The sequence below is a fragment of the Triturus cristatus genome, chromosome 4_2, assembly GCF_964204655.1.
Source record: "Triturus cristatus chromosome 4_2, aTriCri1.1, whole genome shotgun sequence".
Classification (NCBI taxonomy): domain Eukaryota; kingdom Metazoa; phylum Chordata; class Amphibia; order Caudata; family Salamandridae; genus Triturus; species Triturus cristatus.
The window spans coordinates 228,744,283-228,770,231 of record NC_140586.1 but is presented as its reverse complement, the minus strand read 5'-3'; the positions used below and the strand labels follow the sequence as shown (position 1 = coordinate 228,770,231).

The window sequence follows — 25,949 nt, the reverse complement described above, 5'->3', positions numbered from 1 at the left end:
GATGGAGCTCCATATTGACCTAATACAATCACTGGCAACTCATTTGATGACTTGGGGATCAAACTAAGCAACGTGGAGGGGAAAATTTGGGGCAATGTGGAAGGAAAAACAATGACTTGTTCCCCCATATGGATAAATTAAGCACCCTGCCAGAAATGGTAAGTACCATAGTGGAAAATGCATATATCAGGGCACCAAAGGATGAATCATACAACTGGAAGCTAACTCCAATATTTAAGGGTCACTTACCCCGCTTAGATGTCCAACAGGCATAGCTGAAACACCAGTTCTGGTGGTGCGAATAATAATTCTCTGACAACCTCTGATCATCTTGTTGAGAAAGAGCCTATCCCGAGTTTGGCCAACCTCGATCTATATGGAAATGTTAAACCACATGATGCTACTGATAAGTAACCCCCCTTCCCCTCCGAAAGTCACCATTCTATCAAGAAGAGTAAAATAGAGACTGAAGAAGCAGACAAAGAAACAACATATATCAAAAAGGAGATCTCTGATTTTAGTGGCACCCAATACATCAATGGCTTACTTGGGACCAAGCCCAGCAAATGTCTTTCCCATATTGGCTCCACATTCACAGTCAAATAATCTGGCTACATTGGAAACTGCCTAAATCGAAGGAACGTGCCAAATAGCTCTACTTACTGGTTTTACATAGAAGCGTACCACAAGAATGGGCATGCAGTTGGCCATATAGAGAACATCAGATCCAATTCCAGTAAACTGGAAACAAAATGGGGAAGACATAAGGGGGTTGCTATTGAATCCAGCCACTATAGGAGCTTCAGCGGACAGCCTAGTGCCTCTATCAGTCTCTGGGAGATATGCTGTTGACACAGCAGTCATATGGACATTGCCGACCCAGTAAATAAGCACCAAAATAGACAAGAAAATAGGGGGACGCTACTGAATTTAGTCACTGCTGCCTATCCATCTAACTGCAGGGGGCATGTGCTAGCCCTCCACAGGTCCTCAGATCTCTACAACTTAATTGAGCTGGAGTCCATACCGACCTCATCAGGCAGAGCCAATAAGGAGGCAATTTTCGAGGGCTTAGACTTGGCTTTTATACCCCATTATTGCCCTAAAGGCCCTCATGACACACTTAACAGAGGAAATCTCCTACGGTTTTTTAGACATATTCCTTCTCTGAAGCATCTCACCTCAGAAGACATAGCAAGGGTGAGGTTCGATTCCCTGACCTCAAGCACAGAAGCCACCATAACAGTCTGGAGGAGGGAGGCCCATAGAGACGCGGTCCTGGCAGAAAAAGTTTATTTGCAGATTGAACTCTTAAAGCCCCAAACATTGAAATACCCATATGTTTTTCTACCACAGGTCCCAAACCAAACAACAATAAGCATACTGAAGGGCACTACAGAGGCCAGTCACAGTCTGGCTTAAGTGAAATCATGCTCACAAAACCAGAGGAAGGTGCATTGTGATAGAACATCTGGTGGGTGCAGCGAGTGGGGGTGCTAGCACAAATATCTTTTGGGTGACGTCAATGTTCGCGGTTTGGAAACACAAGTAAATCCTCCACCCAGTCCAAAGATGGGGAAAAGATGCAAGATTTCCTGACCACCTACAAACTGATTTTGACGCTACTACAACTTGAGGCACAAGGTATTTATTTATCAGTCGGTTCCCACTACCTGCAAAGGAATCTCGACAATTGACTATGTCTTTATGTGAGAGCTTTTAGGGGGGCAGCTTGTAAATCTTGAGATAGATATCAGACAGGAAAGTGAGCATAACCCACTGAGGTCTAATTTGGACTAACATCATCCAGAAAGAAGTAATAATGTGGGTTCTTCGACCGGGGGAGAATCAGTGAACCTTGTGAGGAGGATAAAGTGAAGGTATGAATACAACTTAATGGTAACCAGATGACTAGAAAAGCGGGACGCTGAGGAAATGTATAAGCACACACAGTCAGTACATCAGAGAAGGGGCAGCCTTATAGACGATTTAATAGCCTACTTGCCAGGCCACGACATCTGTTTATTCAAGAAAAAGGCAGACTAAGGGTGGCCATGAATTCACCATAACAAAACCATTGTTTCCACCAGTATAGCTTTACATAAGGGTCAGCAAGCACATAAACAAAATCCCACTGCCAGGTCCACCTCTGTGGTTAAGCATATATGAATGCTGCACAAACAAACAGTATGGGAGCAAAAGAACACCAAGGATCAAAAGGAATGGTATGACATGGGAACATAACAATCTAAAAAACAGCAAAATCACATGAGAAGACGAAGTCTCGAAGTGGTCCTGGGTAAGGCATGTGAAGGAATTATATACAGACCAATCCTTTGAGCCCCACCATACTGTATTGTCAGCAGCAGCAGCAGATCCAAATCAAGTTTCAACGCTGGACCGTACAACTGGTGACATGTTGATGAAGATTTTAAGGCACATGAAAAAATGGAGCACCTGGCCCAAATGGCCTTCCAGCCAGTATAATTAAATGCGTTCAGGAAGCATGGTCCAGGTTGTTAACCCCTCTCTTCAATCATGCCTTCTTAATAGCAGTGGTATCTGATGCATGGCAGGGGTCTATCTTGTGACCCATGTATAAGAAAGGGGACCAGACTAAAGCTTCAAACTATCATCTAGCGCTTCAGTGCCAAGAAACCAATCGGTGTCTGTGCAGTCCACAAATGATTTTAACACAACATAACTGGATCTGGGGACTAAAGCCTATGCACATGCTCGTCTTAAACAACTGAAGGCATGTGTTATAGAGCATGAAATCCTGCTTTTTTTTGTCAGGTTTCTGGACGGCTGCATCTACAGTGGATAACATTACGGCACTATCCTTTCTGAGACATTGAGCAACACAAAGAAATCAGCTACCACTTTCTTGCTGCTTCATTCAATATAGTGCAGCATTCGACAGGGTTGACCGGGCAACCCTATGGAGGAAACTTGAAGCTTGGGGTGTCCCTCCAAAGTTGTTAAGGGCTATAATGTCATTGTATATGGGAACATGGGTCCAAGTGAAAACAGCAGTCAACACTGTTACACCCAAAATAAATACCTCCTGCAACTTAAAGCAGGGGTGCGTTCTTGCACATCTCCTTTTCAATCTATATAGTGCTGATTTGGGGAAGTCTATAGAGGCCAGTTGCCTAGTACCCCCGAAACCTAGGTCTACTCAACTCCACATCATCCAATGTGTGGATGGCATTGTGATAATGGACCACACCAAGGCAAGGCTCCAATGAGTGCTGAATGCCCTAAACACCTTCCATAAGAAAAATCACCTTAAGGGTAACCAAGACAAGACAAAGGTCCTCATTTTCGGAAGATAGCGAAATAAGAAGTATGTTACCTGGCATTTGGGTGATGTGACTATTAATACCACCAGGAAATATAACTATTTGGGAGTTTGGTTTGCAGGAAATACTATATCCACCACACATGTGAAAACTTTGAAAAAGAAAGGAGCAGCAATAGCCTATGATATCATCCAACTGAACTCGATACCCAGTTGTCCTTCAGCTGCCCCCATACCCAGGGTCATGAATGCAACACTTCTCCCAGCTCTTCAGCAAGGGCAAGGGCACCAAGCCTATCCAGGAGCCATTGCTTTGTTTTAGAGCACATTCATTGTACTATAGGAAAATATTCCAGCTGCCACGTTGTATTCGACGGTCAAGATTAAGATTGTAATTTGGCCTGGTTAATCAGTCCCTAGCCTGCAATACTGCCTTACTAAAAGATTATATCAGGATCATGAATGCCCCAGCTAATTCACTAAAGGCATATTGAAATATATCTTCAAGACCCCGGATAATACAAGGCATCATTATCTGCTGGGTGACATTGTGTCTCTCCAAATAGAGGAAATGGCTTGAAAGAACGTGGACGCATCCTACACAGCCTGGAAAAAAGTAATATAGACAATTGAGGGTCTTCTCAAGGGACCAGGATTTGAGGTGAATAAGTAACTCTGCATACATATATCTCTTGAACAGCTCTTATTTGGTAAAGTCGCCACAACCATTCCTTCTACAAGCTGTAAACAGCCAGGCTAGTAGGAAGATCCTGCACATGCGGCTTTTAGGATTTCCAGTGGGAGACTTTAACCCTGACAAGGAGGGTCTGGGGAATGTAGGCTGTGCAGCTACAGAGATGAATCATGGTTGTACCTACTGTGCTGCTGTCCCAAATCAGACACATTTAGCAGGCTACTGTTGAAGCCGATTTTTCTGGCTCAAGGGGTACGCACGTGTTAGAGAGCATCCACGCTCTGCTTTACACATTTTGCTCCATCGGTCCTGTGGAGATCTGGAAAATATGTGGATGAAGTCAGGCCCCGACTTGGTCCGCAAAAGATGATAACTCATTACTTCACTTATATGGGACTGATTAATGGCACCAGAGCTGATGGAGAAAAGTAAACTGTAAAAGGCTGCATCCACAGTTACATAATTTTGTTTTGCATACTGAGCAGAAGTGGACAACTTTTAGCCTGGTCTGATTGGTGGGGCTGTTTGGCCACAAAGAGTATAACTAATCGAGTAATGATTAAGGAACAGATCACTTAAATAAGTAAGCACTGGTGCAGCTGCTAGCAGTGATGAGAACAGAAAGCATAGCACAGGGGTCTCCAACCTTTTCTGTAGTGAGAGCTACCTCTACTCAAGGAAAGTCTTCCCGAGCTACTAGCAAATTTTATACCTGTAAAATAGTGGCTACACTATGACCACCCAAAGGAAGATTTTCAGTAGTTACCACCCAAGTATACCAAGTGTAGTTACCAGCAAAAATGCCGGGAAAAAGTTCTTCAATATTAAATGCCTCCCCTTGACTTATGAAGTAATGTTCAAATCTTGACATGCCCAGTGGCACAAAGGACATGAGCACAGCAGTACGTCTCCCCAGGTCAGCTTGAATTATCATTCACCAGTTTCTGAAAATGCACATTTTTCTATCTAATACCTCTTTCCACTGTGGAAAAACAAACTCAATTTTCCAGAAGAAACCCCATTTTTGAAAACTAAAACTGCCTTTAAAATATCAGTTTTCAGTTTTTGAGAAATGCACAGTCTCAAAACATCAGCTTGTCATTAGCATCATGTACTCCCATGTACAAATGCTTCATATGGACAGACTACTTTGAATTCCCAGGTATTACAGTCATATGCCATGATGCTCACCATTGGTATAGGAAACAATGGTCCTAGACTACTTTAACCCCTTCCCTGCTCATGACGGAACCACTCCGTCATGAGCCATGGGTGCCGTGTGCTCATGATGGAGTGGTTCCGTCATGCTGCGGCCGTTGGCGGCCGCTCCGCCCACGCGGCGCTAATTCCCCGCCTGTGCGGGCGATTAGCGCCGTGGGCGGAGTCATGACGGAACCACACCGTCATGAGCACAGCTCACCCGTGACTCATGACGGTGTGGTTCCGTCATGAGCACGTAGTGCCCCCAAACCCCTCCCCCCCAGCGCTGCGGCGGAATTCCTGCCGCAGCCAAGGGGTTAAAGCTACGATTCAGCTATGAAAAACATTCATTAGTCAAAGGGCATCCAGTACATATATAATTAGTGTTAGACCTGTCAGCCCTTTGGGTGGTCCCTCCTCATCATTATTTATTTTGTCCCACTTTTGCCTCAAACCCTGTTTGAATTTTTCCTTTTTGGGAACCACCAGACTTTTTAGTGTTGCTGCAGATTCAGGGAGCCATTTTATCTACCCCTGAAACTTCTGTCTGAGGGCCTGGAGCACAAAATGGTGGCCACCTGTGACATCACCAGCATCCACTGGAACCTACCAGCACCTTCCAGAACATTCCAGAACTCTGTGACAGTTGGAGGCGGTTTGGAATGTTGGGGAGTTAAGAGAGAGAGTTGGCAGTTGGAGCTGGCAGTTGGCACCTGACTGGTGAAGAGAGAGCAGCACAACAGTGAAGGAGGAAGGAGTGAAGCAGCAGGGGTGGAAACTTGTGCCTGGAGTGGGGTCCATAAACCCACCCTTGATACTAGTCCCTACTGATGGATCCCAGCCTGTAGCCCTGTGTGGGAAGAAGCCAGAAAAACTCATCCTAAGGACCTGGACAGCAGGAACAGGCCTTAAAAGCAGAAAGCAGCAAGATCCTGACCTGGAAACTGGTTTCCCTGGAGTCCGGCGTCGAGTAGCCTAAGACCTGGAGCCCGAGGTGGAGACGCGGCGCTGACTGAAGAAGCAGACGTCGTACCCGGAGCCGCCTGAGGTCGTGAGAGGGCGCCGACGGAGGTCGTGAGGAATACCAAAGGTCGAGGAGGAAGTTAACCGAGGTCGAGTGAGCGGCGTCATCGGAGGAGTGAAGTCCGCCCTCCGGAGTCGTCGGAGACCGAGGTGAAGTGTACCGGAGGTCGGGAGTGAGGATCGCACTCCGGAGTCGCCCGGAACCTGAGAGGAGGAGCACCGGAGGTCGGGGGTGAGGATCGCACCCCGGAGTCGCCGGAAGTCGACATCGAGGCCAGGCCGGCCGACGTCATCGAAGCCGAGAGCGCCATCGGACCGGAGCCGCCCGAAGTCGACATCGAGTAGAGACTGCCCGACGCCGTCGAATCGGAGGTCGAGATCGAACCGAGGCCGCCGACATCGGACCGGAACCGCCTACCGGCGTCGTCTAGAACTGACATTGTGCCGAGGCCGCCGAGACCGAACCGGAACCGCCTCACGGCATCGACACGACTCCAGCGGCGTCGGAACATCAGAAAAAGGGCAGTAAGTGGAGTAGAGGGCGCCTAAGGCCCTGTGGAGACCTGAGAGACTGCTCTAAGGGGCTAGGGAGGTGCTGGAACCAACCTGACTGTGCCAGGGGTGAATTGGGACTAACCTAGAGAGGTTGTGTGGAGAGAGAAAGCCAGGGCACTGGTATTCCCCCCTTGATCTACCTCAGTTTAGGCCTCAGCCTTGTCCCAGCCAGGGAGTAGAACCCCTCAAGCCTTCCACAACCCTACAAGCTGTGCCTGGGCCAAATCAGCCCTTAGGAATTGAAAAGTGATCTGATTACATGAGTGTTGCTGTATACTCTTAATTATTTATTGGGGGGCCCTGTATTTATTGTGGTTAACCTATTTATTGCTTCACTATATTTATTGGTCCACAGGACTTGTTGGTGTACAATATTTATTGGTGACAGTATTTATTGCCTCAGAATATTTAATTGCCTGTATTACCTGCACTGTTATTTATGTCCTTTATATTTATGATCACCCCTATTTATTGAATCTCCAGACAGTATTTATTTGACCTGCACTATTTAAAATTTGTATATTGTGATTGACTTATTTATTTTCCCAATCAGCAACTAAGAGAAAAAGATAAAGAAAGATATTTTCATAATTTTTACGGTGTAGAGTCGTTTTTGGAACGGATGCACGCATGGTTATTGTATGGGTATATTGTATGCTTAGCACGGTGCCTGTTTCCTGACCACTCGAGCCAAGCTACCACAGTGTGTTCGGGGAGTCCACCACCACCCTGCGGAGTGGGAGTGGGCTGTTTCCAACAATTAGCATTGTATCATTAATGTACCACCATTTTCTTTACAATGCAAACAAGTATATCCTCAAAGACACAAAGGCACAAAATATCGCTCCAATAGTGACTGTTTATTATTTAGTTACTTTTATAACAGATCACCATATTCAATGCCCAGGTCTGTGGACAATTGTGGGTTACCCCATTATATCATAATGGATGGATGGATGGATGGATAGCACCACAGATACCTGGATTATGCCAGTAATGCCCACCATCATACTAGGGCCACAGTTGTGCCCCGGCTGGAAACCAGAAAATTCAGGGATAAGACCACATATCAGTCATGACCATTAATATGCCAGGAACAGGTACATATAGGCCAGTCATGCTCAGAGTAGGTCTATGATGGCTGCCAGCTTACCACAACTAGACCAAAAATACTAAAATAGTCAAGGATGACCATAATTATGCCATTGGCACTATTATGTCAGGAATGGGCACAATTATGCCAAATATAGCACTCTTATGATGGGGCTAGCATAGATATTTGGCGGTTCTTGGCACCAGGCATAGTTTCAGGAAGCAATAGTGTTTATAATGGGCACACACATAAATGTTAATGAATCTCTTAATTTTCTCTGGTCTGGATCATACCCTGTTCTCCTCAGGTCTTGAACTGATCACACATCTAACTGACACATTTTCACTCTGATTCCTGCAGTCCCGCACTTTGGTGGGTCAGCACTGAATACAGCTCAGGCTACTGCTGCCATACTTTTTTGATGGTGCACTGTTCACACAAATGTTGTGACTGATAAACATGGTCAATCTCCTTGTGGCTTAATTATATTGAGATTGGATACAGACTGTCATGTAGCAGGTCCTATAAGCTGGCACAGTGTGTGTTTGAGTGTTAGTATGAGTTACTGTGATGACTTTGGCTGACTGTCACTCTTATGGTCTTGAGATGATCAGTGCTGCCTTCTTTATTAGGCACCTACTCTGAAATTGATACTGGGCTTGACTTCACCTCAGAGAGCTACTTTGAAGGTACTGGCGAGCTACCAGTAGCTCCCGAGCTACGCGTTGGAGACCCCTGGCATAGCATCATCGCTATCCCACCTTACTTAAGGCCTGTAGCTAATAGAAATCCATCTTTAGTTCAGCAAAACATTAGTTTTCAAATACCCTTACTCAAATAGGACTATTGGTTTTTAAAATGGCATAATTGTTGATTCATACTTTAATACTTTACTTAAGGCTTTTCGCAACACCCTGTATTTTATTAACTCACTTTGATGACACCTTTTCATCAGTACTTCTAAGAGAGAAAATCAATTTCAGGTTTTTGCAAGGGTTCCTGTTAGCACCATTGCACTTTATTATTGAGAGGTCTAAGTGTGTCATATGTCACAAAACTGTCGTTGTTTTCTATCTGAGTATCAGTGGAATGGAGGCTAAGCATTGTAATGATTTAATCACTGCACCTGAAAACATACACCAGCAGTGCTTTTTAAAGGTATAGCGAACTCTGTTTCCTTGACAGTGCAATTGTATTATTATAAATGTATCTTATTGCTCGTCTGTATGGTTATTGTTTTATTGACAAAACAATAATGTTTTTACATTACATTTGGAAATGACTTATCTTGTCCGTCTTTCTGTCTGTGAGTTTGATGAGAAGCTGATGGTTTCAATGTTCGGCACAAAAATGTTGGGTTTAGGACTGTCCAACCATCCTTTGACTAATTTCTCCAGGCTCTCCTCTCATAAGTGTTCACATTGTTGTTTATGCTCATAGCACTTTTCACGTTTCTTTTTTAGTTCTGTAGTAGCGACATTGGGCAATGTAACTATGGTTCGATTTATCTCGCTAAGAGTTCTTTTTTTACACATATTTGCATTGGTTTTTATGCTCGTATAGCATTTACATATGCTTTTAGATCAGTGGCAGCGGTTTTTAAAATATGAATTGATATTAACCGAATTCGTCCAACTTTGTATTCCTGTCCATATGCATTTTCATTACATACATGGTTTTAATTAGTCATGCATGATAAATAAATAAAACTCCTAATCTACTCAAATCGGCAGGTATCACCATGTTCCTCTAGGTAACCACTGAAAATAAATACATGTTCTTCTGCATTGCATTGTTGCAATGTACTGTCCCTCCGTTTAAAGGGCTATTAATACTTTGTTGTTACGAAGCGCTTCGTAACACACATGTGCTGTTTCTAAGTGCTATAAATAACAATTGCCTGATTTTTAAAAGCGTTTAATTTACTGACCCGAGAAGGAGGAAGGGCTTGTAATATCGCGAGAGACCATGGGATAGTCCATGGCCCTCGCAATAGTAGGGGTGGTGCCGTGGTGAAACACCCCTATAAAGTTTAAGTGTAAGGTGGGCTCGACGGAGGTTGAGACCACGTGTGGGACGTTAATAAAAAGCCCAGGGCGTGGTTTTAGTTACCAAGCTAACCACCAACTAAACCAACTGTGTTGCAGACGTTTGTCACAGCGTGGGCCTAAGCTAGCACGACACTACACTGGCGACGAGGTGGTGTCGGCACGTCGCTGACCTACCCGTTATCCACTGTGCCACTCCTTGCTGCCTCTTTGGACCTGCCTCCGCTGTGGAGCCTTCGGCGGCATCTTCGCGTGCCCCGGTGAAGCGCTGGTGTTCGCCGCGTGTCCCCGCCGGTGTTCACGGCTTGCAAGGCTCCCCGCATGTCCGTCGGTGTTCCCGGGAGCACGCTCGTCAACCGAGTGCGTGGGCGCGCACCACAGCCTGCCCGAAGAATGCCTGCAACAGCGAGTGCCGCCTCCACGGAGCGTCAACGCGGTAAGCCTTTGCCGCCCCTCTGCTGTCCCCCTCTGGCCAGAGGCAGTATTGCACCGCCAGCTTCATTGAGAGAACGTGTGCAAATCATCAACTTCAGGCGGCCCTGCCCTGCGCTCCACATGCTGCCTCCAGGGTTTGGTGTCATCCTGCTCTCACCAAGGGGCCCGCAGTGGACATTATCTTCGCCCGGTAGGAGCCAGCCATCCTGTCAAGGGACACAAAAGCAAAAGCAAAGACGACCTCGCCTTTTGAGGAACTCTTTCTTTCACACACTCTGCATCCCAGGGTGGCCGGCCGCGCCCTGTGTGCTCTCAGGGCACTGGCCCCAGGACACACATAGGCCGCAGCTGCGCCACACGTGCGGAGAGTGGCCCAAGAGTGCGCAACACGTGCACCGTTCGCGTGCCTTTGGCTGGGCCCTAGTCGCTGTCGCCTGCTCCACTTCTGCCAACCAGCACCTGGTAGCGCCCACGCGTGGTCCCTCACGGTCCGTACCCCGGTGACCTTCGCTGCTTCACCATGACCACTGTCCCACCGCTGGAACCCTACACCATTACTGGCCCGCCGCCTTCCCAAGCTGCGCGATGGAAGGAGTGGGTAGAACGGTTGGAGACGTTCTTCGAGGCAGCAGAAATCCAGGCCCCACGGCAACGGTCCATGCTCCTCCACCTGGACGGGGCGGACATTCACAAAATCGTGAAGACGGTCCATGAAGCTGGACTCCCGAAAACCTATGCCATGATGCGCGACGCTATCACGGAGCACTTCGAGCCATATGCCAACCCGGACTACGAGCGATTCCTACTCCGTCAGGTGAAACAGCTTCCGGACGAATCCGTCTACGTGTTCTACGCCCGCCTCAAGGAACTAGCGAGCACGTGCACCCTACCTGATGAGGATGACGAAGTCAGGGCGCAATTCATCCAAGGCTACGCTTCGTCAAAACTACGCGAACGCGTCCTCGAAGAACACAACAAGCCAATGAAGGACATCCTGACCTTAGGGCGCTCTAAGGAACTGTCCAAGGCCAGAGCGGCCCATATGGAACTCAAGGCCACGGCAGTCGTAAAAGAAGAGCCCGTCTGTGCTGTTCGCGCCGACACACGAGGTCCACGTCAGAGGCCCAAGAAACCCTCAGCCCAAAGCTCTAGACAGAACCCCAAAGTCCGCCTCTGCGGATGGTGTGGAGGCCCACTCCCACATGACGGCGCCTGTCCGGCTCAAGGGAAGAGTTGCAGCGTGTGCGGAAAGGTCAACCATTTCTCGAAAGTCTGTCGCTCGAAGCCTCCGAAACAGTCGCAGGGGCCATCTCGACAAGTGCGGACGCTTGAACCGATCCCGGATGACTCGTCGAGCGGTGATATGGACGAAGATGATGCTGCAACCGTGCACGTAGTGCACATGCTACATGCCTTATCTGCCTCCCCGACAGCAGCGCCCATGTGCACCATCAAGGCACAAGGTCATCCAGTGGCAACACTCATCAACACAGGAGCAACAATCAGCCTTATGGCCGTCGGTGCCTACAGACTCCTACCTAATCCACCGGCCCTCCGCAGCACCAACGTCCAGGTGTAGGCTTTTGGGACCCCCACCCCACTTTGGATGTGTGGGGTATTCCAAGCTAACCTCTCGCACAACGGCGTTCACCAGCCATCCAAAATCTATGTGTCCCAAGAAGGGTCAGGTTGCTTGCTCGGCTGCCGCACTGCACAAGAACTGGGCCTCATCCAGTTTGCCTTCACGGTGCGGGCACATGATCTAGACCGCCTAATAGCTGAGTTTGCACCCCTCTTCGATGGGATTGGATGTCTCAAAGGCCCGGCTGTCCGCCTGCACATCGACAAGTCGGTAGCCCCAGTCGCCCTCCGGCACAGGAGAATTGCCTTCCACCTCCGTCCAAAAGTCGAGATAGAGCTCCGTCTCTTAGAAGCAGCTGGAATTATTGAACGGGTGCGAGGCCCTACCCCGTGGGTTTCCCCCATCGTGGTCACAAAGAAGCCGAAGCAGCCGGATGCAGTTTGCATCTGCATCGACATGCGGATCCCGAACCTTGCTATCAAGCGGGAGCGGCACCTGACGCCCACTGTTGACGACATCATAGGCGAGCTTGCAGGGTCGAAGTGGTTCTCAAAAATGGACCTCCGGTCAGGGTACCATCAAGTCCCTCTCCACCCGGACTCTCGCCCGATCACGACTTTCTCCACCCATGCCGGTCTCTGGGGCTACAAACGCCTCAACTTCGGAATCTCCAGTGCGGCTGAAGTGTTCCAGAACATCATTAAGACCGTTTTACAGGGGCTGGAGGGAGTGCTCAACGCAAGCGATGATCTTCTGGTACACGCCCCCTCTCTAGGAGATCACCTCCTTCGCCTTAATGCTGTATTCACACGCCTCAGGGACTGCGGATTGACCCTGCACAGGGAAAAGTGTGAGTTCCTGCGCCGGGACATCAGTTTCTTCAGTGATCGGTTCTCAGATAAAGGCATTGGACCCGACACATCCAAAGTAAAAGATGTCCAGGAGGCGCCGGCCCCCACATCAGTGACCGGAGTCCGCAGCTTCCTGGGCATGGTCACTTATTGTGGCCGGTTCATCAAGAACCTATCGGACCTGACAGGCCTACTGCGTGAGCTCACGAAAACCACCACCCATTGGACCTGGGGCCCAGAACAAGAGCAAGCATTCCAGCAGACGAAGGCCGCTCTGTCCGTGGACACCACGCTCGCCTATTTTGACCCGCGCCACGACTCACAGATAGTAGTCGATGCCAGCCCCACAGGCCTCGGCGCTATCCTGGCGCAGCGTCAAGACTGTGGAGAATGGGCACCGGTTGCCTATGCGAGCCGAACCCTCACGCCCACGAAGCAGCGGTATTCGCAGATTGAGCGAGAAGCCATAGCTGTTTTCTGGGGTTGTTGCCACTTTGACATCTATCTATACAGCCATCTGTTCACGGTCATTACCGACCACAAGCCCCTGGTCCCGCTCTTCCAAGGCTCCTCGTCTCGACCTCCCCCGCGAATTGAAAAGTGGATCCTGCAGCTACAGGAGTTCCAGCTAACGGTGGAGTACAGACCTGGCACCAGAAACCCCGCCGATTTCTTGTCACGGCACGCACGGCCAGCCACGGCTCCGGAAGCTGCTGAAGCCGCCGCCACGCAAGACTACGTGCGAATGGTGATAGAGCGGTCCCGGCCGCTCCCGATCTCACTACAAGAGGTCATAGCTGCCACACGTGACGATGACTGCCTCCAAATGGCCATACAAGCAGTCTCCTTCGGGGACTGGCGACCGCTACAAAGTCCATTACCTGTGCGGACAGCAGTAGCCCAAGCAACGCTGAAGTCTTTGCACCAAGTCCGCCACGAACTGTCAGTGTTGGCCGATGGATGCCTCCTGCGAGGCCCACGCCTTGTCCTACCGGCTAGCCTCACCAGACAAGCCGCCCTTCTTGCCCATTGCCAAGGGGTCATCAAGTCAAAGAACCGTCTTCGCAGCAAGGTTTGGTTCCCAGGTCTGGACCACCAAATAGAATCGCTAATACAACGCTGTCACGTGTGCCTCGCCACGAGCCTACCAAACAAACCGGCACCAGTCATCACGGAAGAAGGCCCGAGCAGCCCATGGGAAAGAGTGAGTGCCGACTTCGGCAGCTTGCCAGGGGGAAAACACATGCGTATGTTGGTGGACGATTTTTCCAGATACCCAGAAATTGAAATAGTAACCTCCACATCCACCGCAGAAGTTATCCCCAAACTGGAAAAAGTGATAGCCGCCCACGGACTCTTCGATGAGCTCCGCACTGACAATGGGCCACCGTTCACCAGTGCCGAAGTGGCTGATTATCTAGTCTCCCACAATATAAAGCACTGGAAAATAACGCCGAGGTGGCCCCAAGCCAATGGGGAGGTTGAACGGATAATGCGAACATTGACCAAAACCATTCAGATTGCACTGGCCGAAGGACTCAACCTAGAACGGGCAGTATACCAGTTCCTCCGAGAGTACCGGCTCACCCCCCACTGCACCACCGGCATCTCCCCGAGTCGGCTGTGTTTCGGCCGGGTGGTTACAGACACCATTCCCCACCATCCGGTTTGGGCGGAAACAGCGATTTCCCCCAAACCTGTCGGACCACCAGCGAGGGAAGACCAACGCAGCGGCGTCCCAGAAAAGACATGCCAAGGAAAGCCCCATCACTGTGGGTGATCTAGTGCTTGTACAAGACCGGTACCCGGGCGGGAAATTTCGCACACCTTTCGAGCTCCACCCGTGGAAGGTCATCTCGATAAAAGGCACCATGATGACGGCCCAGCGAGGACTAGAGACAGTCACCCAAAATGTATCGTTCTTTAAGAAAGTCCCGCCCCCGGAGGAGGGGGAAACCTCAGAACAGTCAGGACGAAACGGAAGCCCCCCAAGTGAACCTGGAACCCCTAGCCGAGGAGTGGCAGAACCCCGGTGACCAGACACCGTGGACTCTCCCACCGGCCAGCCACTCCCGCCAATCCAAGGCCAGGAATCGGATGATCAAAGCCCCGACTCCCTCAGTAGTCCAACTGAACAGCCTCCAGGGTCGCAGCTGCGGAGCAGTCAGAACAGGTACCATCCCTGTCCTCAGCCATCGCAGAAGTACAGAGACTATGTGACCAACTGCTAGTCGGTGACCATGGGTCGAGTCGCAGCCCAGGTGAGCAGCCTTCAAGAACGTCCAAGTAAGACTGTTCCGTTTCTATGATGTTGACGACCGGTTTTGAACGGTCTGGACTAAGAGTTTTATGTTTATATTTTTGAAGTTCTGTTTATCCCATTGACATCTCCTGGTAAAGGAGGAATGTAATATCGCGAGAGACCATGGGATAGTCCATGGCCCTCGCAATAGTAGGGGCAGTGCCGTAGTGAAACACCCTTATAAAGTTTAAGTGTAAGGTGGGCTCGACGGAGGTCGAGACCACGTGTGGGACGTTAATTAAAAGCCCAGGGCGCTGGGCTTGGTTTTAGTTACCAAGCTAGCCACCAACTAAACCAACTGTGTTGCAGGCGTTTGTCACAGCGTAGACCTAAGCTAGCGCGACACTACAGGGCTCAGTTGGCCATGCCAGGATTGGAACCTGTAACCTGCTCTTCGCAAGAGATTTCAGAGGTAGCATTCGCTCACTGAGCCATCGTTTCCAATAAATACATGTACCCAGCGAACTATAAACATAATGCAGATATTACTACTTAAACTTGTTTATCTAACCACGTGTTCCCTGGACAACGTGCGTTTGAGTTTAGACTCTGTTTTGTTTAGAGCGGAGTTGTTTACAGAGAACCATTTCCAAATTGCGTAAATACTATCAAGGCAATATTCTACCTTATCTTACATTACACTGACCTTCTTTTGCGTAAACGTGGTTTATTTAATTTATTTTCATCAGTAAGAAAGTGTTCTGATGTTGGGGATATGTGTCACAGTTGCTGAGGACAAACCTCATATTCGTCTGCCTCCTCTTTTCATATACAACTGTTTAATATGTGTCATGATCCCAGCCTTCCTTTCCCTACATTGGACACCCATGATATGGAATTTGGGACGAGAAAATTGAATCTTGGAGAGTTACTTCCGTAGAAAATAAATTAACAAGGCCTTAGAACGACAAATGGGTACCCTGAGAGCTAAACACGCACTTGTGGCCTATGTTGTGTCCTGCAGCATCAGCTAAGAATTTCATCCTTCCGAAGGTAGGTAGATTTAAGCGGATAACACTAAGACCTTATATTTACAATGCTTATATAAGCCAAATACGGAGAAACAAAACGCACACAAAAAAATAATTATTATCATAACAACCGGAAAGACAGAACAGAGTTGTCTAGATAAACTCTTTAAAAAAAACGTTCTTACCGCGTGTTCTAGTTATTCTACATTTGCAATGAACGGTTCCCCGCACTCAACCTCAAAGCATCACCATGGCAACAATAAACTTCTTCATGGTCCTGTGGACGTCATTCCGTCCGGGGCGGCGTCTGACGTACAAAATCTGCCTGCTGCCAGGCCAATGACAGAGTTGTAGCGGCCATGTTTGAATGGGAGTCCAAATTGCAAATGTTGTTGTACGCTGCCTGACGTCAGTCGTACGCGCCGAAGTGTGATTCAGACACACTGTTCGGCGTGCGTCAGGGATCAGAGAAACGGAGAGATGTCCGATAACGAAGATAAGTGAGTATCAACCTGTAAAGGACCTTTAGAAATATTTTTGGGGAGGAGGACGTTCCTGGGTTTATGCAGTGGACACGATTATAGATAGGTTATTGGTTGAAGGGCAGATCTTGACTGAGGGATAATGACAAGACCTGGTTTTATCTCCCGCTATTAAAGAGTATCCGAGAGGATCGAGTTACGATATGTTGTTGGAGGTGTTCATAGGCGGGTTGTAATGATGAGGGAAACGTTGTAACAGGAAAAGGTTTATTGCATAGAAACAGGTGAGCGCCAGGCAGTACAACCTCCAGCTCAGGACAATAAATATGGCAGTTCTTCTTTAATCGTTGCACGCTGCTCAGATCCACCGCTGCTTCTTTCCGCCAACTCGTCGCCAATTGTAATGATGAGGGAAACGTTGTAACAGGAAAGGTTTATTGCATAGAAACAGGTGAGCGCCAGGCAGTACAACCTCCAGCTCAGGACTCCAGTAGGAACTAACGTCCTGGCTGGAATGTCAGATAGGAACAATGCACATTCCACCCCACGCTCCACATAATAGACATAAAGATACAACACACATACAAGCGAACACCACACGGGTGATCCCTTTGAAGTTTATAAGTGGCGTTTTACTTGTTTTGAAGGTGTGACTTCCGTCAAATGGGGGTGACTTGAGATGGATGGCTGTTAAAGGTGTATATGGGGAGTCAAACACGGCTCAAAGCCTGCTTTTCGACCTTGTCTGTAACATTAACCATGTGACTTCTTTTAGTATCTGGGCTCTTTTCTTTCTTATTATGCTCAGTGACTTGCCAAGATGGGATATCACCTAAGCAATTGGTAATCCTAGAGCTGCTCTGCTGGACGGGCCAATGATAATTTAGAAAGGCATATGTTTATTAAAGCACACGTTAACTAAATAAAATACCAGTCCCTGCTGTTCTACCGCATACAGACTGGTTAAAAGAAATTGGCAGAACTCTTAGTGGCTCTGTCAACGTACTGAAATATCCATTGAGTAAGCACTTAAAGAAACCCATGCATGAGCAATTTTAGTCTTTATGGGTGCGGGTGTATCGTTTATAGCCAGTAGTAAACCATACTTAAAACTCACCCCCTTGTGAAACATTTTGTGACCCAGATATTCACGTTTTTTTCTTCATGAATAGATATTTTCCTCTTTGCAATATTAGACCTGATATAGCCACTGTGTCTTAGTCAATTTCCAGTTATTCGTTTTGCAGCTTTTTGGGCTCTCCTTTTACTAAGATGCCATCTTGAAAGACCAGGATGTTGTCCTAGCTTTTAATCATACACATTACCCGCGACCTTTTGAAAGGCGGAAGCTGCTGTGACTACAGAAATATAGGTCTAGCGGATTGGAAGATCCTTTCTTTTCTTTATGATGAGCACAGTAAAGACCTTTGATTTGGGGGTACAGCTTACCCAAGCAGTAGGTTGCTTTGACATCCAGTTTCTTATTTGGCATCCGTCACAATCGACCGCATCCTGTTAAATAAGGACAGTAGTTATCTGCCCTGTAAAATACATTTACACTGTGTAAATCAATATAGAATCTGTACTTACTTTCATGTTTCTTAGAAATCACTACTAGGACAACCAACCTGTAACTTCTACCTGTTCCATTATCCCTGCCTCATCACTTTCTGCAAGCATTTTTCTGACTTCTCCTCTCGCCAGTAATGGTACTTTCCTAAAATGATGACACATTGGCTAGCATTGCTTCCTCTTCAATGTGTTCTGTGTTCTTATCCTTGAACTCCAATCTTGTCTGAGAATATCGTTTTTTTTCCTCTAAAATGTTTCCTGTTTTTTCATGCGCCAGCATCATTTTAATTGCTCAATAGTGACATTGTGGTTATTGAAAGATCATCATGGTGGCACCATTCCCTAGGGTCACGGGGCTGTTATCTGCTGCCTTTAGCCGATCCTACAACTTTTGCATTGTTGCTTTCCCGAATACCTTTGTCAATTGACACCTCACTGTATCTTTCAAAACGTAAATTACTCCTGTTTCAAAACAGTATCATTCTAGCGTTTTTCTCAAACATTTCTTTGAATGGTAGTATATATTTTTTGGCATTTTAGATGCCATAAAATGTTGTCTTGCGTCTCTTTCGTTGTACTGTATCATTAAAATGTAAGATACGTTTTTGGAGAAGCAGAAGTTCAACGGAAAGTGGAGCATTGCTCTTGTGCGACTTTACACACTGGCTTCCCCCAAGTGTAGAAGGTGGAATCAAACACTAACAAAGCCATGTTGGCAATCAAATGCTATCTTTAAGACATAGTTGTCAAACATTTTGGGAATCAGAGCTAATTGAGTTCTGCTCTCGGGGTAAGATTTAACGTATTCTTGAGTTGGAGGTCTTGGATTCCAGTGAACTGCTGCTGAGTTTTTCGTTGTAAGGTGTGAGTATGGTTGAACAGCTTGTTTGCTTGGTGATGGTAGGTTCCTGGCAAGGATATAGTGGGGTGGTCAGATTTTGGAGCTAAGCTTGTCCTTTCTTCCAGCAAGCCTTGTAAAAGGTGCGGAGTATCTTGAATTTGTGAAGAGCTTTAAAGGCTGATTTGACCAGGTCACTTTTTCACAAGTTGAGACATAGTTTAGCCGGTTCTTAGCGAACCTGAAGTTTCACCAATTTGGTTATTCTCCTTATCTGTTCTAATTGTGCGTCAGCGTTTCTTGTCTAGAATTTATGTCTGTCACAGCATTGAGTTCTCCCCTTCTGTCCTGCAGACCTCTAAAAATTGTCGTTTTCTGTCACATTTGTTGCACCTTTTGTCGAATGCCGTAAACATACCGCTGTGTGATGGATGATTTGTGCGTCCACATCAGTAGCACTGTTTTTGGTCCTCACACAATGTTATTTCTTATTCTTTCCTAACTCTTGACATGCTTTTTCCTCTCTCACTTTTACTATCTATATTAACTTAGGAACCTATTTTATATTAACCCTGGGTTTTACATTTTCTTCTTTGGTATCTAAGTGTTTTATTTATAGTATTGACTTTCTTTGCATTCTGACAGTTGTAAATTACACACTGTAGAGTAGTGTTGCTACTAAGCCTTAAATGCAGTTGTATCGGTTTAAACAGCATTTCACTTTTATTTGACCATTGACTAGTTCATTAGTCATTGCCTCTAACTTATAGCTGCACGTTCCTTCAAAATAGTTTCATGCTCATCAATATTCTTGCTTTTCCTCCGGGACCATGAACGATTTGTGTCTGACAATAACAAAAGTGATTTTAATTTCACAGTGTTGTTCTTGCCTTTGTATTACTTCATCAGGCGCCTCTCTTGTTCACCCCTTTTTGTGTAACTTGAATAGCCTCTAAATGTAGTCATTAAAAGTGTTCCTTTTCTGCCAGTTCTGAAATCAGTGCCATCCGATTATTATAAACCATTTTCCTGCTCTCCTTCTGGGAGATATGTGGCAGCCCTTGTGACTGTAGGAAAATTGAGACTATGAGAGTATAGTAGCATCTTTGAAGAATACTAGAATGAACTTGTAATGTCTAAAAAATAATACAACTTGTCCTGTGCAAAACAGGTTGATGCATGTGTTGTCTGGCACATGCCGATCAGTTAATTTCCTTCTACACTTTGGGCCTTATTTACAAGGAATTAATGCAGCGTGGTGCTGCACACGATTTAGTTGCTCCGCATCATATCCGAAGCAAAGGAATGCATCATTCTTGCGATGATATGACTGATACCTTTGCTATCCCCTGCGCTGACATACAATTAGCTGCCATGTACCGACGCAGGCACCCTTGCACCATGGTGTCAGCGTGCCTGTATCTCTGGGATGATTTTTTTTGTGCAGGATGGAACACCTTCCTGCACAAAAATAATCCCAGGAGTTGATTTCCTCTTCCTATGTGTGCTGCAGAATGCAGCATGCATAGAAAGAGAAAAAAACGAGGAGAAATGAAAACATTTCACTTGTCAGCTGGACGGTGCGGGTTGCGGTTATATTCTTTTTTCGGTGGAGACAGGCCGTGAGTGCACTCGTATCAAGGAGATAGCGGTTATATTCTTTTTTCGGTGGAGACAGGCAGTGAGTGCACTCGTATCAAGGAGATAGCGGTTATATTCTTTTTTCGGTGGAGACAGGCAGTGAGTGCACTCGTATCAAGGAGATAGCACATCACTAACACTAAGAATTTTATTGAAAAGCTTCTACTTGTCCAAATTGGAAGGGACAACTGCTTACTTTTAATGATGGTGTGATTTATCACATGACATATTGACTTTGGACTTCATGTATATGAACTACGTGTTCCGGAATATTATGAACAACCTTAGTTCAGCTTACAATTTGTGCCTTGAAAAAGTCTTTGTAAGACGAAACACGTGTCGGCTGGTCCGTGTATTGGAACTTGCAATCCTGCTGTAATAAATAAAGATGACAAGCAACTTATACCTAAGGGGTTTCTGATTTGTTATCAGACAATACAACTAATCAATGGAACTGATCCCATCATCTCTGTTATTAACAAGCATATGTGACTTGAATAGAGCTGACAATCTATATCAGTGGGGTATTTAACCCATATACTGTGTGGGAGTGCCATTTAAGTCTTCTAGTTTGTAATTATCAATGTATGTATGTCTTGCACATATGGATGATGTCATTAGGTAGTGGACATCAATTGAAGCTTTGAGCACCTTCTTATAATCATTGATCTCCTCACATTTTGACGCCTTGACCTTATGTATTTCAGATATTATTTGTATTTAGTTTGGCGTGCCGTTCTTCCCTAATTTTAGGGAAACGACTACCTTAATTCTTTTCTTGGTGCTGCACACCATTTAGTTGCTCCGCATCATATCCGAAGCAAAGGAAGGCATCATTCTTGCGATGATATGACTGATCCCTTTGCTATCCCCTGCGCTGGCATACAATTAGCTGCCATGTACCGACACAGGCACCCTTGCACCATGGTGTCAGCGTGCCTGCATCTCTGGGATGATTTTTTTTTGTGCTGGATGGGACACCTTCCTGCACAAAAATAATCCCAGGAGTTGATTTCCTCTTCCTATGTGTGCTGCAGAATGCAGCACGCATAGAAAGAGAAAAAAACGAGGAGAAATGAAAACATTTCTCTTTGTTGCGCCTCCATATGCCTCCCCTGGGGAGGCGTAACATTCTGGCCCATTTCCAGGTTTACGAGTGCTTGTAAATCTGGAAATGCGGCTTAAGCCATGGATGTTGCGTGAGAACACCCACAGCAACACCCATGGCACGCCCCTTTCATGCAAAGTGTTGCGTGTTAAGGGGCCATATTTACAAGGACCCAAAAAGCCATGCAAGGTGGCTTTATGTGTCCTTGTAAATATGAGGCAGCAGGTTGGGCCGCTAGTGCGTCACAAAAAGAGACGCATAAGGGCCTTGTAAATAAGCCCCATCGTCTTAACCCCTTCAGCGCGGCGCGGATTTCCGCGCCGCGCTGAAGATTCCGTGCGCGGGCGGGGCCATGACGGAGCGGTTCCGTCATGCGCACAGCGCAACCGACGCACGTGACGGAACCGCTCCGTCACAAGCGTCGAAGGGGTTAAAACGGTGGAGTTTATTTTGTGTATACTCGTATTTTTCCAATAATGTTGCACTCTGGACTGTGAAGACTGTGTCTATTAAGTGCTGCCTCTTCAATCTAAATAGTGGAAGTTGGTGGTCGCTATGCAGCTACATCCACTCATCAAATTTCCTATTTATTGATTTTTGTACAGCATGAACTTGACCCAAAAATATCAGAGCACTACACAGCGTTTACGTATCGGCAATTACATGAGTTACACACAGGGTAAATATAAATACATAGTGACAAAATGCAAACAAGTTATACAGAAGATATCAGGATTTTATTTATTTGTTTATAAAGTTTTGTATAGCGCGAACAAGATCCCGAAGGATATCATAGCTCTTTATAAAGGAAGGAAGCAAGGACATAAATCCAATATCGCTAACAGGAAAAGATTACACGAATAATCGCATAAGTCCCAGACAAATAATCGCAAAAATTCCCAAACATATAAATCAAGGAGAGTAGTACCATAAACGGATATGTAGCAGACTACGAGTGGGGTACACAATGTGGAAAAGAAGAGCATAGATCCAATATCGACATTCAGTAGGAATACACAACAGGAATATTCGTTTGTTTCCCAAACAAGATAAACAAGGAGAGTAATAGGATAAGCATGAATATAACGGGCTACGAAGCGGGACACACAATGCTGTAAAGAAGAGCAGCATTACATGAGGGTACAATGTTTGTAGGAACAATGATTTCGAGCAAGTGATCCTGGCCCAAGTTAAGGTGAAAATGTGTTGATTAAGAATCTTTTGGCTTCCAGTTTGAAGGCAGTCGTTGAGGAGATTCTGCGTACTTCCGGTGGAAGAGAGTTCCAAATCCTTTGAGCAGCGCCGGAGAAGGCTCGGAGACCAGTTCTCTTTTTGCTAAGGATGGGTGGTTTCAGGAGGAGAGTGATAGCGCTTCTTGAGGCTCTCCCACCGCAGGGTGATTCAAGCCTTTGCGGTAGGTACCTGGCAGTTTTGAAATGCAGGGCTTTGTGCGCCAGAATGGCAATCTTTAACTGAATTCGAGCTTCATAGGGCAACCATTTAAGAGATTTTAGGATTGGGGATATGTGCTCAGTTCGTTTGGTACCAGTGACCAGTCTGGCCGCAGCGTTCAGCCCTTAGGGGAGCTAGAGTGTATTTGGGAAGATCACAGAGCGCAGCGCTGCCATAGTCCAGCCTAGGCAGGACCAGTGCTTGTACCACCTGCTTGAAGTCCTTTTGTGGAAGGAATGGCTTGATGTTTCTGAGTGGCCTCATCAAGAGATTTGCTCCCTTACACACATTGCTAATATGATTTTTCATATTCAGGTGTTTATCCAGGGTTACTCCGAGGATACTTTGTTGATTTTATTTTTTACAGAGGATACAGTATAAATGCATATATATATTGCTTTACGGAGTTAGCACAGCAGCAAGTGCATGAGTTACATGTGGAGTAAATAAAAATACGTAACGATTTATAAGGAATAATGTATGACAGACAGTATGGGTCATGGGTACTCACAAACTTTCTCTCTGGGGCCAAATTTAGAGTGTGGTTTGTGGCCGAGGGCTGCCCCTGTGGGGGCGGGTTCAATGGGGCGGGGCTAGAGTAAAAAAAACTGTGACCATGAGGTTGAACACAGGCCCCTGCAGCGGATGAATTTGTCTACTGAGCCACCAGACACAACATACACACAGGTCTTTCTCTCTGTGTGTGTGTCGGTCTCTTTCTGTCTGTGTATCTGTCTTTCTGCCTGTGTCTCTGTCTGCGTGTCTCTGTCTGTGTGTCTCTGTCTGTGTGTCTGTCTCTCTCTCTCTGTGTCTGTCTCTGTGTGTCTCTCTCTCTCTCTCTCTGTGCGTGTCTGTGTGTGCGCGCGTCTCTGTCTCTGTGTGTGCGCGCGTCTCTGTCTCTGTCTCTGTGTGCGCGCGTCTCTGTCTCTGTGTGCGCGCGTCTCTGTGTGCGCGCGTCTCTGTGTGCGCGCGTCTGTGTGTGCGCGCGTCTCTGTGTGTGTGCGTCTCTGTGTGTGTGCGTCTGTGTGCGCGCGTCTCTGTCTCTGTGTGTGCGCGCGCGTCTCTGTGTGTGTGCGTCTCTGTGTGTGTGCGTCTCTGTGTGTGTGCGTCTCTGTGTGTGTATGTCTCTGTGTGTCTGTCTGGGTGTGTGTGTGTGTCTGTCTGTGTCTCTCTGTCTCTGTGTGTGTCTCTCTGTCTGTGTCTCTGTGTGCCTCTGTGTGTTTTTGTGTGTGTTTGTGTGTCTGTAGGTGGAGTAAAGGCTGCGGGAGAAGAGGACATCATTGGCAACACGAAACGCAAAGCTTCCTTAAATGCCCTTTAAAAGTCAGCTGTGAAAACGCGTACAGCTGACTTTTAAAGGGCCTTTCAGGAATCTTACTGACTGTGCCATGTGTGAGGTCGCAGAGGCCGGCAGTAAACACAGAAGATGGTTGCCGGAGCATACGTAGTGAATACGTATTTAATACGTATGCTGCTGTGGTCATCTTCTGTGTTTACTGTCGACCTCACTGGCAATGTGATGATGGCAAGGTCCACGGGCTGCCAATGAAGGCCTGCCGGGCCGCTGGCGGCCCGTGGGCAGTCCTATGAGTACCACCGGTATAGGTGGACGATATTTGAGGTGGATACGGTCCATATATAGGACGCCATTTGAGGTAGATGCAGTGTATGTATATGTGTGTGTATATGTCATTTGAGATGTCATCAGTGATGTCACTGACAATGTCATGAGTGATGTAATTTGCGACGTCATTAGCAGTGCATTGCCAGAGGCGTGGCAGAACTCCGCAAACTATGCCCAGGGTTACTGTAGTTGTTAAGGTCGTTCAGGTGCAGTGTCTGGTTTTTTTTAATGTGGGGGGTGGCTTGACCACATTTGAGGGGAGCCGGCATAGAGCTGCTCCCTAGGGTGCAGTTAATGATTTGTGTCCATAAAGGAGTGATGATGTGACTGATGTTTTTGACAAGCACCGCAGGTAGGGGTCAGAGATGTGCAATGTCGTCTTCATGCTAGTGAGTAGTTTGCAGACTTCTTCAGCGATATGGGCGAATTCAGTCTAGGTTGCAAGGGATTTGGGTTAGACACCTGTGTTGCTGAGAGGGGGAGACAGTCCTACTTTTTGCCAGGGGGGGCATTGTTGGGACAGGGGGTTAGTAGTTTGAGATAGAGTTTGATCTTGCAAACACTTAGTAGAGTCATTAATTCAATGTTAGGGGAAGGAGTAGGTTTGCTGTTTGATGTTGAAGAGGTATTTGGGTCTGTTCCTGGACTGGTCAAGTTGGTCTCTGAAAAACTAGGCTTTTTTTCTGAAGATGTGTTTTTTTGTATGTCAGTCCTTCAGCACAGAGGATCAAGAGATTGGTTAACGAGGGTCGCTGTCTCCACTTTCTTTTGGCTTGACGGAGTTGACGGCTCTCATTGTTTAAGTCTTTATTGAACCAAGATCTGGAGGGCATGCTTCTTGAGTTTCAGATGAGCGACGGATTCAACTAGTTCTGTCATTTTTGTGTAGTAGTGGTCGGTAAGGTCATTAGCGGAGGAGGGTTCATGTGGGAATAGAATTTGGGAACTGACTAGTGCTTCTAGCTCTACTTAGGGAACACAATGTATGTTCCTCACCCAGTGTTTGGGATGACTAGATTGGGGAGGCCCTTAGGTCAGTCGGCACTGAGCTGGAAAAGGATTGGATAGTGATCAGTCCAGTAGGATGGTAGGATAGAGTGGAGGGATATGGTGTTGTGTTTAGAGATGATTGCGTCACGGGTCGACTCCTTATTGTACGTTTGTTTATTGCAGT

The 25,949-nt window shown here is 46.8% G+C and overlaps 2 protein-coding genes across 3 annotated transcripts in view; one reads left to right on the top strand and one right to left on the bottom strand.

The window, feature by feature from the left end:
• The window catches only part of C4_2H22orf23 (chromosome 4_2 C22orf23 homolog), a 68,627-nt gene extending 52,257 nt beyond the window's left edge, over positions 1-16,370 (bottom strand). The window contains exon 1 of one of the 2 annotated variants that reach the window (XM_085601322.1): positions 16,244-16,370. The gene's annotated coding sequence lies outside the window, so the exon portion shown is untranslated. The remainder of the gene's footprint in view (positions 1-16,243) is intronic. The other variant, XM_085601323.1, reaches the window with a different exon arrangement.
• A 32-nt stretch (positions 16,371-16,402) lies between these two features.
• The window catches only part of POLR2F (RNA polymerase II, I and III subunit F), a 53,338-nt gene continuing 43,791 nt past the window's right edge, over positions 16,403-25,949 (top strand). Inside the window, exon 1 of the mRNA XM_085601325.1 lies at positions 16,403-16,558. Coding sequence (XP_085457451.1) covers positions 16,539-16,558 — 20 coding nt within the window. The 5' untranslated portion in view covers positions 16,403-16,538. The remainder of the gene's footprint in view (positions 16,559-25,949) is intronic.